This window comes from Gopherus flavomarginatus, chromosome 2, assembly GCF_025201925.1.
Source record: "Gopherus flavomarginatus isolate rGopFla2 chromosome 2, rGopFla2.mat.asm, whole genome shotgun sequence".
NCBI classification, from domain to species: Eukaryota; Metazoa; Chordata; order Testudines; family Testudinidae; genus Gopherus; species Gopherus flavomarginatus.
In genome coordinates, this window is record NC_066618.1 from 129,201,861 (window position 1) to 129,219,606 (window position 17,746).

At 51.0% G+C, this 17,746-nt stretch overlaps 1 protein-coding gene across 4 annotated transcripts in view; it reads left to right on the top strand.

The window, feature by feature from the left end:
• TENT4A (terminal nucleotidyltransferase 4A) overlaps positions 1 to 17,746 on the top strand; it is a 106,925-nt gene that overhangs the window by 39,931 nt on the left and 49,248 nt on the right. For all 4 annotated transcript variants that reach the window (XM_050938171.1, XM_050938172.1, XM_050938173.1 and 1 more), the window contains exon 8: positions 15,478 to 15,604. In XM_050938171.1, coding sequence (XP_050794128.1) covers positions 15,478 to 15,604 — 127 coding nt within the window. The remainder of the gene's footprint in view (positions 1 to 15,477; positions 15,605 to 17,746) is intronic.

The following is a 17,746-nucleotide window of genomic DNA, read 5'->3' on the forward strand; positions in this document are numbered from 1 at the left end:
ATTTGTATGACATGATTGATGGCATACTTTATCTGAACAGTGATTTGGAAGAATGTTTAACAGTAGCTACAAAAATTAAACATCTTCAAACTAACTGTTCCACATCCAAGAGTTGCATTCAAGAGTTTTAAAAGAGCTGGTTGAGGAGTCTCTTGTTCCTTAATGTTGACTTCTAATGAGTCTTGGAACACAAAGTAAAGTTGTGCTAATATCTTAAAAATGGTGTACAGAACGACATGGGTAATTATAGGCCTGTCAGTCTGATATTGGTCCTGAGCAAAATAATGGAATTACTGATATGGAACTCTATTAATAATGAATTAAAGGAGATTAATACAATAAATGTTATTCAATATGTTTATGGAATATAGGTCCTGTCAAACTAATTTGATCTTTTTTGCTGAGATTACAAGTTTTGTTGATAAAGTAAAAGTGTTGTCATATACTTTAAACTTCTGTAAAGTATTGACTTGCTATCTCATGACATTATTTAAAAACTGGAATGCAAAATCAACATGCACATTAGGTGAATAAATAAAATATAACTGCAAATGAGGAACAAACAAGTGGGGGTATTTCTAGTCAGAATCTCATAGGGATCAGTTCTTGACCCTACACTATTTAACACTGTTTATCAATGATCTGGAAGACAACATAAAATCAATTACTGTTCTTCTTCGAGTGGTTGTTCATGTCCATTCAAAGCAGGTGTGCGTGCGCCGTGTTCACGCCAGCTGGAAGATTTCCCCCTAGCAGCATCCGTAGGGTTGACCCTGGCGCCCCTTGGAGTGGCGTCACTACGGCACCCTATATAGGGGCCCGCCGACCCTCCACTCCCTCAGTTCCTTCTTACTGCCGGTGACGGCTAACTGGAACTTCTCTTGCGCATAGCAAGTTAGCAGTGTCCTATCCTTGTATATAGTCCGTGTAGATAGTTATGTTATAATTAGTTTACTTAGCTCATTGTATATAGTTCTTGGGAGTTGGGGGGGTCCCCCTCCCAAGTTTCGTCACCCGCTGGGGCATGCCCGGGTCCCCCGGGTTTAAACTCTGCAAGGACTGCGGGAAATTCATGCTGAAGAGTGACCCGCACTCTGCTTGTTTGAGGTTCCTCGGAGAGAGCCACCAAAAGGACGAGTGCTCTATCTGCAGAGGCTTCCGCCCGAGAACTCTCAAAGACAGAGCTCAAAGACTTAGAGTCCTCCTGATGGAGGCTGCCCTATGGCCACCTCAGACCTGGAATCGGCTGAGGTGGTGCCTAGCATGTCTTCCTCGGTGCGGAGTGCCCCGGCATCAGGACTTAGGGCCCAGCCCAAGTCGTCTTAAACCCGGCACCAGACGGAATCGGGTCATAGGAAGTTGGCCTCAGTGCGGCACTGCTCACCGTCGCCGGTGCCCCCTAAGAAGAGAGAGCCAGTAAGGGAACGGTCACTCCACCAGAACTCGAGGCCGACGCCGTACGCGGGTGCAAGCGGACAGGCTGGGCTACAGCCCTTGGCTGCTCTGTTGACTCCCGCACCGCAGAGAGTGCGGTCGAGTCCGGACCGGCCTAGATCCCCAGACCTCAGCGGAGACTTGCGTCTCCCTTCGACACTGGAGGCGTTTGAGGTGGCCTCAGACTTGATGGGACTCCTAGCGCCAGCCTCCCCGCACTGTAGGGAGTTGCCAACCATGGCCCGTCCCCCAGTTCAATCGAGGGGCAAGCCGGCCATGCTGTTGCCTCCCTCCCCGCACTACACCACTAAGGTGGCACCGGACCAGAGAAGAGGCTCCCCGTCGCCTCAGCACTGCTCTCCAACGGCACCAGGTGCTGCTCCCCCCTAGGTCCTTGTACTCAGAGACTTCAGACTCGGAGGCAGACTCCTACCGCTCCAGCCGGTCAAGGAGCAGGAGATCGGTTTTGGGGGCAAGCCAATAGCGTTACCCATAGGGTCAGCAGCAATGGCATCCACCCTCGCAGTGGCCGTTTTGGGCCCCCTGGGCCTACCACCAGTTGGTAGACCAGGTGTTTTGGTCCTCGATCAAGGTCAGCCTAAGTCTCCTCGGCGTCGATGGCCCCGGCGCAGCTGCCTCCTCCACCGGCACCGTCGCCGGGCAGGGGTGTGCCATATCCAAGTTCAGCACCCCCTAGCTGGGCAGCGGCACTGGCAACGGCTACAGTTTGGGCTCAGCAGGCACTGCCCAATACGCCAAGCCGCTCACTGGCGACCCCGGTACCGGTTGCGGTGCCGCATTTAGAATCGGAACCGGCCCTGCAATCACAGTACTGTGTGCAGCAGGACCCCGAAGGACTGCACGCACCGGGGGAAGGGCTGATCCATGTAATTTCCTCATCTTCCTCCCCGGATGAAGTGGTCTCGGGCACAGCTGCGGCACCAGCCCTGGAGGACACCCGAATCCTCCAACAAGTGCTCCGGCGAGCAGCTCTGAGCCTCGTAATCTAAGCTGAGGAAATCGAGGTGGATGCGGACCATGTAGTAGACATCCTGGCTCCCTCAGGGCCATCCAGGGTGGCTCTCCCACTGATGAAGACCATAGCGGATACGTCCCGCACCTTATGGCAAACGCCAGCCTTGCTGGCCCCTACTGCCAAGAGAACGGAGCAGTGTTATTTCATCCCCTCTAAAGGGCACGAACACTTGTACATCCACACACCACCCCCCGGACTCCCTGGTGGTGGATGCGGCCAACCAATGGGAGCGTCAGAGATTTCAGGGGTCAACACCAAAGAGCAGGGTTGCTAAAGGACTAGACCTCTTTGGCAGAAAAGTGTACTCCACGGCAGGCCTACAACTCCGCATTGCCAACCAACAGGCAATTGTAAGTCGATATGGTCATAACACATGTTCAGCCATGTCGAAGTTTACGGAGCTCCTTCCCCGGGACTCAAGGTCAGAGTTTTTTCAGCCCTGGTGGAGGAGGGGAAGCTGATCTCCCAAGTCTCTCTCCAGGCCACCCGAATGTGGCTGACTCAGCCTCGCATACCCTGGCCACGAGCCTGGTCATGCGTAGGGGAGCCTGGCTCCAGGTCTCGGGCCTGCCCTATGAGGTCCAGCACATTCAAGACCTCCCCTTTGAGGGGCAGATGCTTTTGTTGTCAGAAAAGACGGACAAGTGTCTGCATAGCTTAAAGGACTCGCGGGCCATGCTTTGCTCGCTGGGCTTGCATACCCCTGCTACCCAGTGCAGGCAGTTTAGGCCACAGATGGCCCCACGCCCCTACCAGCCTCTCAGACTCGCCAGGAGCTGGGGTGCAGGTGGGGCAGAAATGGCAGGAGGCGTCACCAACGCCACCCCTCCAGCCAGGCTTCCGGTCAATTGAGACCATCGGGGCCTAGACCCCCTATTTGATGGTACGGTCGAGGGCTACCTACCTATAGAGACTCGGGATCCTTCTACCCTTACCTTTGGGTCACGTCTGTCCCCCTTCTACCGTGCCTGGTCCTGAATCACGTCAGACAGCTGGGTGCTTCGCACAGTAGAGAGGGGATATTGTATCCAGTTCTCCTCCCTCCTGTCCCTCTTCAGGGACCCTTCTCATGAGCAACTTCTAAGTCAAGAAGTGAAGTCTCTCATGGAGGCAGGTGCGGTGGAGGGAAGTCCCTTGGGAGCTCAGGGGCAAAGGCTTCTCCCAGTATTTCCTAATACCGAAGGCGAAAGGGGGCCTGAGACCCATCCTAGACCTGCGGCGGCTGAACAAGTTTGTACTAAAGCTCAAGTTCTGCATGGTCTCCCTGTCCTAGATTATTCCCTCCCTGGATCCAGGAGATTGGTATGCCACCCTTGACTTAAAGGACTCTTATTTCCACATTGCCATAATTATCCGACACAGTCGGTACCTCAGGTTTGTCGTGGCCGACACCCATCTGCAGTTCACGGTGCTCCCGTTCGGCCTGTCAGCTGCTCCAAGAGTCTTCACAAAGTGCATGGCAGTCGTGATGGCCTTCCTGCGCAGGCGGGGCATCCAATTATTCCCCTACCTGGATGACTGGCTCATAAAGGGCCGCTCCAAGGAGCAGGTGGAGACCCAGATGGTGTTCATCAGGTGGACCTTTCTCAATCTCGGCCTCCTCTTGAACGAAGCCAAGTCCACCCTGTCTCCGACACAACGAATAGAGTTCATAGGAGCAATTCTGGACTCCACCCTCACCAGAGCGTACCTGCCAGAATCCAGGTTCCATGCGATTTCCGAGCTCATCTTCAGACTGCGCGGCGCCTCGATTACCACGGCGTGAGTCTGCCTCCGGCTGTTGTGTCACATGACGTCGTGCACCTATGTGGTAAACCATGCCAGACTCCGGCTTCGTCCGCTGCGGTCCTGGTTAACGACAGTATATCGCCCAGCCAGGGACCCCTTGGACTCAGTAGTGTCCATTCCCCACTCCGATGGGACGTGGTACGCACCAACATTGGTACACATCACTCCTGCACATGTCCATTCAGGCGCCCCTGACGCTGCCCCTGCTCCTGGACCTGATCACGCAGGACCGGGACTCCCTCCGCCACCCAAACCTGGGGTCCCTTCACCTTACAGCATGGATGCTCCATGGCTGAACCCGGTGGAGATGAGGTGCTCCCAGCAGGTCAGACAAGTGCTGCTCCGTAGTAGGAAATCGTCAACTAGGGCCACCTACCTGGCCAAATGGAAGCACTTCTGCATATGGTTGAGTCAGCGAGGTCACAATCCGCTGGGGGTGCCAATCTCCATTGTCCTAGACTATTTGCTCCACCTCAGACAACTGGGCCTCTCCCTCTCCTTGATTTGTGTTCACTTGGCGGCCATCTCGGCTTTCCATCGGGGAGAAGGGGGTACCTTGGTGTTTGCGAACCTGCTGGTCGGGCGTTTCCTCAAAGGTATGGACAGGCTATTTCCGCATGTTCGTCAGCCGGCCCCTGCTTGAGACCTGAATCTGTTCCTCTCTGCCCTCTTGGGACCTCCCTTTGAGCCTCTGGCTTCGTGGTCCCTGTTGTACTTGTTGTATAAGACCACCTTCCTGATGGCGATCACCTCGGCCAGAAGGGTGTCGGAGCTCAGGGTGCTAACATCCGAGCCCCTGTATACTAACTTCTATAAGGACAAGGTCCAAATTTAGACCTCATCCGGCTTTCGTACCCAACGTCATCTCACAGTTCCACATGGGTCAAGATATTTTTCTCCCAGTGTTTTATCCCAAACCACACTCTTCCACTGAGGAGCGGAGGTTACATTCCCTGGATGTCCACAGGGCCTTGGCTTTTTTACACTGAGCGTACCAAGCCGTTCAGATGCTCAACTCAACTCTTCATTGCAGTAGCAGATAGGATGAAGGGGTTCTTCTTCGAGTGCTTGCTCATATCCATTCCAATTAGGTGTGCGCGCGCCGTGTGCACGTTCGTCGGAGACTTTTTACCCTAGCAACACTCGGTGGGCCAGCAGGTCGCCCCCTGGAGTGGCGCCGGTATGGCACCTGATATATACCTCTACTGGCCCGCCCGCTCCTCAGTTCCTTCTTACCGCCTGTGTCGGTTGTTGGAACTGTGGAGCACGGCTAGCCGTTCTCCACCTCCCTAGTGTTTCACTCTTCTGCAGTCTAGTGTATATAGTTCAGTTATTATAGTAATAGTTGTAGTTATAAAGTTAAGTAAGTATAGTTGTATATAGTTATCTGAGGATCGGGGGTTCGCCCCTTTTTCCTCCCTGCGGTGCCAGGGCCCATGCCCGGTTCACCCGGATTTAAGCCTTGTGCGGCCTGTCATCGGCCGATGCCAACAGGAGATCCGCACAACTCCTGCCTGAGGTGCCTAGGCGAGTCCCACCTTGTGGACAAGTGTCGGATCTGCAAGGCGTTCAAGCCCCGAACGAAGAAGGGACGGGACAGTCGCCTGAAGCAGATCCTGATGGAGGCAGCGCTGACTCCCCCACCGTCGGCACCGACTCCGGCACCGGGACCAAGTGTTGCCTCCGCTCCGGACCGCCCGGCGCCGGCGAAGGCTCCAACTTCCCGCTCGGCACCAGCCCGGCACCCTAGCCAGCACCGCTCCCTCTCCTCGAGGAGCAAAAAGCACAGGGCTCCTGCGGTGCCTGCAACTGCACCACAGTCAGTGTGCCTCAAAACCTGACCGCCCGGCACCGTCATCCGCCGCGGCACCGAGCGTCGTCGCACCGTCGACTCCGGCCCCTCAGAGACCGTTGAGTCCGGTGCCCTTCAGCTCCTCAGTGAGGACAGGGGTCGAGCTTGCCGCGCCCTCCACGCCGGAGACCTTCTCAGCGGCACGCGACATTTTCGCATTAACAGAGCCCGAGCTGCCCCAACCCCCGGCACCGCCGGAGCGGGTTATCCAATCGCTGGGCAAGCCCGCCATGGTACGGCCGCATTCGCTGGGTACTACCGGGCATTGGTCCCGTTCCAAATCGAGGGACCACTCCCAGCGTCGCCGCTCGAGATCTAGACGCCGCTCGCAGTCCCGGGACCACTACCTGCAGCACCGGTCGTACTCGCGGCACCGTTCAAGATCCCGGTCACCGTCATACTATTCTCGGCACCGGTCTAGATCGCGGCACCGACGTTCATACCGCAGCAGATCCCGGCACGGCAGTGGACGGCACCGGTCGACCTCCTGGTACCGAGCCGGTAGCAGGTCCCGGTCTAGATCACGGTATCGCCATGACTCCCAGTACCGTTCACCGGCACCGCGCAGCGACTTCGGGATGCGCAGAGGCCTGCCACAGTCTTCGGCGGCTCCTCCATGGCCTTCGAGGCACTCGTTCGCTTCTTCCCATATGGACAGTGCCTCTTACGGGGGTTCGGATGTGCACACCCGCACGGACCAGGGTCCACCCCAATGGTCCTTTTGGACGCCCTGGGCATACCACCAAGCCCAGGGCGAACCTTCGTGACAAGCTCGCTACAACCCATCGGAGCGTCGTGCACCAGAGTCACAATCAGTCGGCCCTCCCCCCTGGTATGGAGGAAGACCCCCACGGATACCCTGGGGCAGCAGGATGCCCGGGAAACGGAGGCCCCTCTGGACGAGGCTTCCGTGCAAGAACCACTCCTCCCTGGGGTGTCTTCGTCCTCTTCCCCGGATGAGGCGGTAGCGGGCACATCTTCATCAGGGCCCCCGCCGATTGATCTCCGGGCGCATCAGGACCTGCTGAGGCGGGTGGCCCAGAACATAAATCTTCCTGTAGAGGAAGTCCCGGAAGTAGAGGACCCGGTAGTAAGCATCCTCTCGGCGGAGGCACCGACCAGGGTAGCCCTCCCCTTCATTAAGTCGATCCAGGCAAAGGCGGACACCATCTGGCAGTCTCCGGCCTCCATTCCACCCACTGCCCGCGGCGTGGAAAGGAAGTATATGGTACCATCCAAGGGGTATGAATACCTCTACATACATCCCGCTCCCTGCTCCTTGGTGGTACAGTCAGTCAACGAGCGGGAACGCCACGGCCAACAGGCTCCTGCACCGAAATCCAGGGAAGCCAGTCGCATGGACTTGCTGGGCCGTAAAATTTACTCTGCTGGAGGCCTTCAGCTCCGTGTGGCGAACCAGCAGGCCCTCCTGAGCCGTTACAGCCACAACACCTGGGAGGCTGTCGGCAAGTTTACAGAGCTGCTCCCCCAGGACTCACGCCAGGAATTTTCATCTCTCCTGGAAGAGGGCAGGAGGGTCGCCAGAACCTCGCTACAGGCGTCCTTAGATGCCGCAGATTCAGCAGCGAGGACTCTGGCGTCGGGCGTAGCCATGCGCCGTATATCGTGGCTGCAGTCTTCCGGACTACCGCTGGAGCTACAATACACGATCCAGGACCTGCCATTCGACGGGCAGGGCCTTTTCTCTGAAAAGACGGATCCCAGGCTACAGAGCCTGAAGGATAACTGGGTCATCATGCGCTCACTGGAAATGCACACGCCCCAGACTCAGAGAAGGCCATTCTGCCCCTACCATCAGCGCACTTACCCCCCGCCTCGCCCCAGACAAGATTTCAACCGGAGGTGAGGCCGGCCAAATCGTAGACGACAGTCGGGTCCTCAAAGGGGTAACACTTCCGGTTCCGAAAAGCCACCGCAGGGACCGAAGGCGAACTTTTGAAGGTGTGCCCGAGAGCAGCTTACCAATCCCCTCTCTGGATCCACTTCATTTCCTCAACCGCCTCCGCCACTTCCTACCGTCATAGACCCAGCTGACTTCGGATCGTTGGGTCCTGAGCACGGTGCAGTTTGGTTACCATCTTCAGTTTGTTTCTCCACCCCCCTCCCATCCTCCCTCCTCGTCCCTCTTCAGGGACCCCTCTCATGAGCAACTTATCGTCCAGGAGGTCTGCAAGCTCCTGTCCATTGGGGCTATAGAGGAGGTGCCAAGGGAGCGAAGGGGCAAGGGGTTTTATTCCCGGTACTTCTTAATCCCCAAGTCAAAAGGGGGACTACGACCCGTCCTGGACCTGCGAGGCCTGAACAAATTCATCAAAAAGTTCAAGTTCCGCATGGTAACCTTAGGAACCATCATCCCTTCCCTGGATCCCGTAGATTGGTACGCCGCTCTCGACATGAAGGATGCGTACTTCCACATTGCGATCTTCCCCCCGCACAGACAGTATCTCCACTTTGTGGTGAATCAGGACCACTACCAGTTCACGGTCCTCCCCTTTTGGGCTCTCCTCGGCCCCCCCGGGTATTCACCAAGTGTATGGCGGTCGTCGCTGCTGCCCTGCGACGTCGTCGTATCTGTGTCTTCCCTTACCTCGACGACTGGCTCATTCGAGGCACGTCAGAAGCGCAGGTAACCGGGCACATCACTATCATCACGGAGCTGTTTGCGAGCCTAGGCCTGACCATCAATCCGGACAAGTCCACTCTGGTGCCTACGCGGAGCATAGAATTCATAGGGGCAGTGCTGGACTCCAACCTCGCGACGGCCAGCCTCCCCCGGCACCGATTCCAAGCCATAGTGTCCATGGTCACAAGCCTGCGGGCCTTCCCGACCACATCTGCCCGAACGTGCCTCGCTCTCCTGGGGCACATGGCCGCATGCACCTTTGTCACCAGACATGCAAGACTCCGCATGCGCCTGTTGCAGACCTGGCTCGCGTCGGTCTATCGACCAGGCAGGGATGCCACAGACACAATCGTAACGATTCCACCGAATGTTCTAGGCTCCCTAGGCTGGTGGACAACGCACTCCCAAGTGTGTGCGGGTCTACTGTTTCACGCCCCACAGCCCTCAGTGTCCCTGACAACGGATGCATCATCGCTGGGCTGGGGTGCGCACCTGGGGACCCTGTGTACACAGGGTCTGTGGTCACAGAGAGAGTTGACTCTTCACATCAATGTGCGGGAGCTACGGGCTGTTCGCCTAGCATGCCAGACATTCCAACGCCATTTGCACGGTCGTTGTGTTGCGGTATTCACGGACAACACAACGGCCATGTATTACATCAACAAGCAGGGCGGGACCCGGTCCTCCCTGCTGTGTCAGGAAGCAATACGTCTGTGGGACTTTTGCATAGCCCACTCTATTCATCTAGTGGCCTCCTTTCTCCAGGGAGTGCGGAACACCCTGGCGGATCACCTGAGCAGATCCTTTCTTTCCCACGAATGGTCCATCCGTCCGGACGTCCTCTATATGTCATTTTCCAGAGGTGGGGGTTTCCCCAGATAGACCTGTTCGCCTCCAGATCGAACAGGAAATGCCAGGTGTTCTGCTCCCTACAGGGTCGCTCCCCGGGCTCCCTGTCGGACGCGTTCCTCATACCGTGGACGGGTCGTCTTTGCTACGCCTTTCCACCCTTCCCTCTCATCCATCGAGTCCTGATCAAGGTCCGGAGAGACAAGGCCCGCCTCATCCTGATCGCTCCGGCGTGGCCCCGGCAGCCTTGGTACACCATGCTGCTCGATCAGTCCCTGGCGAATCCGATTGCCCTACCTCTTTGGCCGGACCTGATCACGCAGGACTTCGGCAGGATGCGCCATCCGGATCTACAGTCCCTCCATCTGTCTGCATGGCTCCTGGCTGGTTAAGCCAGTCCGAGTTGCGCTGTTCTGATGCAGTACAACAAGTGTTGCTGGGCAGCAGGAAGCCCTCCACGCGTTCAACCTACCTAGCGAAATGGAAACGCTTCTGCTGCTGGTGCAGTCAGCACGGCCACGACCCACTCGCCGTCCTAGTCCCCACCATCTTGGACTACGTGTGGTCTCTCAAGCAGCAGGGCCTGGCGATCTCCTCTCTACGCGTCCACCTCGCGGCTATATCCACCTTCCACCCAGGAGAGGCTGGCAAGTCCGTATTTTCTCACCCAATTGTGTCAAGATTTATCAAGGGCCTGGAGCGACTCTACCCTCAGGTCAAACGGCCTACCCCTACTTGGTACCTGAACCTGGTTCTAACCAGGCTCATGGCGCCCCCCTTCGAACCCTTAGCCACATGCTCGCTGCTGTACCTATCCTGGAAGGTGGCCTTCCTAGTCGCGATTACGTCGGCCTGGCGAGTCTCTGAGCTTCGGGCTCTGACCGTGGACCCTCCGTATACGGTGTTCAATAAGGACAAGGTACAGCTGCGACCGCACCCGGCGTTCCTCCCGAAGGTCGTCTCCGCCTTCCATATTAACCAAGACGTCTTCCTGCCAGTCTTTTACACAAAGCCGCACTCATTCCGAAGAGAGCAACAGCTCCACTCCTTGGATGTCCGAAGAGCTCTCGCGTTCTACATTGAGAGAACTAAACCCTTCCGGCGTTCACCACAATTGTTTGTGGCAGTAGCAGAATGCATGAGAGGCATGGCGATCTCCTCCCAGCGTATCACATCCTGGGTCACGTCCTGCATCAGGGCATGTTACGACTTGGCCACTGTGCCAACGGGCCCCCTTACCGCCCATTCTACCAGGGCTCAGGCTTCCTCGGCCGCGTTTTTGGCTCATGTCCCCATACAGGAAATCTGCCGTGCGGCCACATGGTCTTCCGTGCACACCTTTGCATCACACTATGCACTGGTCCAGCAAGCTAGAGACGATGCCGCTTTTGGCGCAGCGGTTTTACAGTCTGCAACGTCTCGCTCCGACCCCACCACCTAGGTAAGGCTTGGGAATCACCTAATTGGAATGGATATGAGCAAGCACTCGAAGAAGAAAAGACGGTTACTCACCTTTGTAACTGTTGTTCTTCGAGATGTGTTGCTCATATCCATTCCACACCCGCCCTCCTTCCCCACTGTCGGAGTAGCCGGCAAGAAGGAACTGAGGAGCGGGTGGGCCAGCAGGGGTATATATCAGGCGCCATACCGGCGCCACTCCAGGGGGCGACCTGCTGGCCCACCGAGTGTTGCTAGGGTAAAAAGTCTCCGAACGTGCACGCGGCGCGTGCACACCTGATTGGAATGGATATGAGCAACACATCTCGAAGAACAACAGTTACAAAGGTGAGTAACCATCTTCTCCCAGTCTCCTCTCAGCGAATCTCTTCGGGGATTGCCACCTGCATCCGAGAATGCTACCGCATAGCTAAGACCCCTGTCCCTCCAGTCACGGCCCACTCCACTAAGGCACAGGCCTTTTCTGTGGCGTTCCTGGCTCAGATCCCGACTCAAGAAATTTGTAGAGCGACCACGTGGTCCTCCATCCACATGTTCTCGTCACACTACGCCATCACGCACTAGGCTAGGGATGATGCAGCCTTCGGCCGTGCAGTACTCCAGTCAGCAGTGATCTCCGATCCCGCCACCTAACATTAGGCTTGTGAGTCACCTACTTTGAATGGACATGAACAACCACTCGAAGAAGAAAAAACGTTTACCCCCTTTTAGTAACTGTTATTCTTTGAGATGTGGTGTTCATGTCCATTCCAATACCCACCCTCCTGCCCCTCTGTCTGAATGCTGGCAAGAAGGAACTGAGGGAGTGGAGGGTCGGCAGGCCCCTTTATAGGGTGCCGTAGTGGCGCCACTCCAGGGGGCGCCAGGTCCGACCCTATGGACGCTGCTAGGGGAAAATCTTCCGGCTGGCGTGCACGTGGTGCGCGCACACCTACTTTGAATGGACATGAACACCACATATCGAAGAACAACAGTTACTAAAAGGGGGTAACCGTTTTTTTGCAGATGACCTAAAAATTAGGGCAGAGGTAAAGAATGATGTGAACAGGTCACTGATGCAGAGTGATCTGGGTAACTTGGTAAACTGGGCACAAGCAAACAATATGCAGCCAAATTTGAAATTCTGCATCTAGGAACAAAAAGGGAAGCTGTGACTTGGGGTGGTGGTGGTGAATAAAACAAAAATACTTGGTGGTCATGGTGGATAATCAGCTGAACATGGGCATGCAATGCAGTGCTCTGGCTGAGCTAATGTGATACTTGGATGTATAAAATTGGAATCTCAAGTAGGAGTAGGGAGATTTTATTACCTCTGTATTTGACACTTGTGTTACCTCTACTAGAATACAGTGTCCAGTTCAGGTATTCAGAGTTGAAGAAGGGGGTTGATAAATTGGACAGGGTTCAGAGAAGAGTCACAAAAAGGATTAAAGAAATGGAAAACACATCTTATAGTAAGACTCCAACAACTTAATCTATTTAGTTTAACAAAGAGAAGCTAAAGGGTGACTTTATTAGTCTGAGTACATACCTGGAGACCAGAAGTCAGGTAAAAGGGTTATTTGGACTAGCAGCCAAAGGTATAACAAGATCCAACGCCTGGAAGTTGATGTTATTCAGGGAGATCCTCTGACCTGTGTTATCCAAGATATCAGATTAGACTATCACAGTGGTCCCTTTTTGCCTTATCTATAAATCTTGGCTTTTGGGCATTCAGTACATCTTTGAACAATTCTGAGTTTCTATTAACACTCCCCGCCTTAAGTTTGTTCCCAGTCTATTAAGCCAAAAATTGGTTCAGGCTTTGGAAAACTGGCCCTTCTTAATATACATAATTACTGGGGAGTGCTGTATTCTGTTTGCACAAGGTAAATATATGCTGATCATTTTCACTAGTACTTAGGCAACAGCTAATTTTTAGGTAAGCAGTTAAGACTTCATTCCGTCAGAATGAAGCCCCATATTGAGTTATCCTATGATGGGTTCAGGATTTATGTTAAAACTTCCTTGGAGTTTCTAAAAATAATAGTTAATTTATTACTGACCACATGACCTATCCCACAGATTCTCTCTTCTACCGCTACCCCCCCTGGTTGCACATTAGATGCTTAGGGAGCAGTTTGTTCTGTTCAAGTTGAGGTTTGGCAGTCTAACAGGTGCCCACCAGTCCCCTATCTTTAGTTTTACTAGTTTCAGTGCTTCTGGATTAAACTTCTGAGGTCCTGTGATTCTGAGTAGTTTGACTGTGTAACAGGTAACTGTCTTTCATATAGAGTGCCTACCTTCCTTCCCTTTTTCCCATCCTATCCTTGTGGAACAAGTTGTAGCCATAGATTTTAATGTTCCAGTCATGTGACCTATCCCATCAAATTTCAATAATACTAGCCATATCCTATTTCCTTTCATACATGTGCATCTCCAGTTCCTCTTATTTATCTAGGCTGCTATCACTAGTTTATATTGACAATTAAAAATTTCCTTATATGCCTTCTGGTGCTTGGATTTGTCATATGCATGATGGGTTGGGCTGGCATACATATTTGAGCATTTGTTCCATTATTGCCTTGTATATATGGATATATACCTATGTCATAGAACTGGAAGGGACCCTGAAAGATCATAGAGTCCAGCTCCCTGCCTCCACTAACAGGACCAAGTACTGATTTTGCCCCAGATCCCTAAGTGGTCCCCTCAAGGATTGAACTCTCAACACTGGGTTTAGCAGGCCAATGCGCAAACGACTGAGCTATTGCTCTCCCCATTCATAGTTGGTTTAAAGCCCTCTCCTTGCGCTAGCTAATATATCACTCAGGACATTGGTAACATTACTACGGAGAGAGAGGATGTCAGAACTGTACAGGCACCTCTCTGTAGTAAGAGCCCCAGTGTTCCACAAAACCAAAACCTCCCCCTTTCCTTGGTTAAGTAAGTATCTTCTGCTAGGTAGGCATATCTAACCTAATCAAATCCCTGCATTGCATTTTTGGTATTGGTGGCACCTGTCTTGGTCTTTCCTGTCCTTTCCCTGTGGCACACAGTCTCCTGAGTACTGAAGGTCTAAAGTCTTTGGGCTTAAGATATGTGTATCTGTGAAAACTAGTGTCCTGTGATATACGGGAGGATCCAACTAGATAATCTAATAGCCCTTTATGGCCTTAAATTTTATGAAACTAAGAATTAGGTTTTCAAAGGTATAGCTGATGTGAACTTATCAAGGCAATGTGGTTGCATAAGCGTAATTAGGGGCTTAATTTGGTCTGCAGAAACCTTATTACTGGTAATAAGTGAAGTGGAAGCAGTTGGTTTCTGGGGCTTCAGGCCTCAGAAGATAATTGAGACAGACTAGCTCTACAATACTACATTCAGTGGACTAGAAATAAGGTTCTGCTCTGAAAAGTGACTAAACTTCACTTTAATATTGTGTTTCATCTAACTAGGATTTGGCATGAATCATGCTACTGTCTTCTTAAAGTGACTGATCTTGGATCTAGGGGCAACTGGAGGAACTGTTCTAGGTTTTGCTCTTAAATGTTTGGAAAAGAGGTGGTTATCAAGCATCCCTCTGATGCTTTATACCTCTTCACTCAACTGCCCTTAAAGTAGCGTTAATAAATTATCTTGTTTGTTTGTTTTTGTTTTTGTTTTTTTTGTTTCTGAAATATTTAGTCCATGAATTGCAATTTCTAGTAACAAACTCTGAAGTTGCAATGCTAGTTTACAGGCTTTCCTGCCTTTTTGTAAAGATCTATGTACAGTACGTATCGTTCCTTTTTGGCTCACAAATAACTTAGGTTGTGTTGGTTTGGAGTTTTCTTGCTATGACAGTTGACAGGTGATGGCAGTTCCCTGTCTAACCTATGGACAGCTACTCATCTAGCCTTGTTTTGCTTTTCAATCTCTGTAGCATATTGAGTCTTCTGGTTAGCGTAGATGAGGTAAGAACAGGAGAGGCAGTGAACTCCGAAGTAACAAAAACTGTTAATTCAAAAAGACAAGAGATCAGTCACAGCAGCGTTCAGCTGTGCTTTATTACTCACAATAATATATAACTTATTCTAAAATTTCAGATACCTTCCCCATACAAATAATGCAGGGTAGATTGAAGCTACTTTTAACAGGGATTACTTAAAATTTGTTTTATAAGTTTTAGTCTAATCCTCTTTATTTCTTACGTCACCACACGTTAAAAACTGGCATTCGTAAAGTGCTAGGCTACACTGGCTGCCCTAATTCAGTTTGGCAGTTTTGTTAGCACACTTTGGTGTTCAAGGACAAATTTTCAGCATGAGATGCTTCGGATAATCAACTCTCACCATCTGTGGTGAAGCTTCTTTGGTACTGTGCTTTCAGGCTGACAGGATTTCTCTGGATACTAGTTTAAAAATGCGTTAATTGATAATTGTCACATTGTTACAGGAAATGACGTTGGCAGAAGTTCTTACGGTGCCATGCAAGTGAAACAAGTTTTTGATTATGCCTACATTGTTCTTAGTCATGCAGTATCGCCGCTTGCAAGATCATATCCAAATAGAGATTCTGAGAGGTAATAGTCCACTTCTTAAATATGCATATGTTTAGGTAATCAAATAGGAATATCTGAAAATGCTTATTAAAATCTTCTCAAATATAAGACGGGGTATTTATATGTTGTATACTGCTATTCTGTTGAAATTTGCACAGAAGTATTCATACTAAACTTTGTGTTGTAAGAGTGCATGTTTTGGTGCACCTGACTTGAAGTGTCTGTTTAGGGAAATGTAGCAGACTGTCTAGCAAATTTGGTGGGAGCTTTTATTCCTCTATCTCCCTTCCCTCAGCATGGATGGAATCTAGGCGATATGCTGGTCTCTGTTCTGGATACATCCTCTTCTTTTTCTCAAGCAATCTGTTTTAAATATTACTCAAAAGTGTGGATTGCTTTCTTAAATTCAGTGGTGTATTTGTGAATGTGTAGCTATAAGATGCAAAGAATTAGGAGTGCTGGCTAAAACAGACCACCTGAACAAAGCCAGGTTAGTGTTTATGCGGTTTTTAAATACTGCTTTCATAAATCACTAAGATGACATTATTCATGCTCAGTACATAATTTTCAAATGGCCATAAGTTTATATGTACTAATTAGCTTTTTATTGTCCTTAAAAAAAAAAAATTGTCAAGCTTCAAGATTTGATATTTATATTGATAGATTTGATATTTATAATGCATGTAACCTATATAGCATTTTACAGCAAAGTGCTGGTAAGTCGTTCAAACTCTCTGCATTTGCAACTCCGGATGGACATTGCATGTGTGAACGTGTTGAATTAAATCCCTCAAGCCATATTGGAGGCAGCTCTGCTGAAGATTCTTGCTTAAGGCTTACCTACATGGGGAAACTTTTATTGGCATAATTGAGTATAATTATACCACTAGTTATGGAATAAGTATCTATATGGGGAATTACCCCTGTATAACGAGTGGATTCATTATGCTGGGAAATTTCCCCATGTAGTTAAGCCTTTTGTTTGCAGAGTTGGAATGCTCTGAAAGGCTAGATGTGCAAAATGCCTCTTAACTTTCTGCTTCCAGCAGAAAGTATTATTATCTCTGCTCTCTATCACAAAGTGGATCCAGTCTTTCACACTTCTGGCCTGTTGCAAGTGGCCTAATTCTTGCTTTTAACATGGAGACTGTGGATCTCCAGGCTTTCTTTCCTGTCATCTGATGTGCATGACCTCCCTGCTCACTTGCTTCTAGACTGGACCGCTGATACTCAGAATTAGACTTTCCACTTATCACTAAGGCAGAGTCTGTCAAGGAGGGGAATATAACAAGAGTAGTGCATACAGAGCTATACAAAGTTAATCCCTCTGTATTTTGAGGTAATTCTGAGAACTAGCTATCAAAGACTCTGCATCCAACAATCTCTCATTCCCTCTGCTTCGGTAGCAAGGTATGGAGCAGTTGAGGGGTCCTGGAGGTTTGTTAGGCCTTTGTGTGGTCATGTAGGGAGTTGTGTTCTGTTCTTGTGCCGCAAGCTCTTGCCGATAACCTCTTACTTTGCCAGTGCACTTAGTCAAACATGACAGAGGCACTCTAGACAAGGAAGCTTTAGATATCATTTTGTATTTCTTGGTCCTTTCAACTCCTAGATTGAGAACAAATCACACAATCCATCCCTCTTAAACGAAGAACCGACACTTCTGATGAAGGGGTAACTTCTCTGAATGTAGAAGTCTTGGATTTGGGAAGCACATGAAGGCTCTCCAAACTCAAACAAGATTCATAAAGCTCTAAAGCCTCAAGTCCATAAGATCATTTATTAAAAACAAGGGAGTAGCTCAGTTTCTCTATCCTGGAATCCTACCTTCCATTCCTTAAGGCTTCGCTCCAATTTTCTTTCCTAGGATAGATTACTAGTATGGCTTTTCCTGCACTGTTTTTAGTGTGTCCCCCCCACCCCCCCGCCTTATCTTTTCCCCCTATTTATGGTATGAGCTGTACCTCTTTTCCTCTCCAAATCTATCTCAATAGTTCTCTTAATTCAGGCTACTCTCCCTCCCCTATCCTCCTGCACATATTATCTTCCCAATTTGATTAACACGCAAGCTTGGAAAATTTACCAGCATTAACAACCAGAGAACTAAACTTACTTGCCTCTGTTCAATATTGAAGGACAAATGGTCAACCATTTATATAGAAGGGA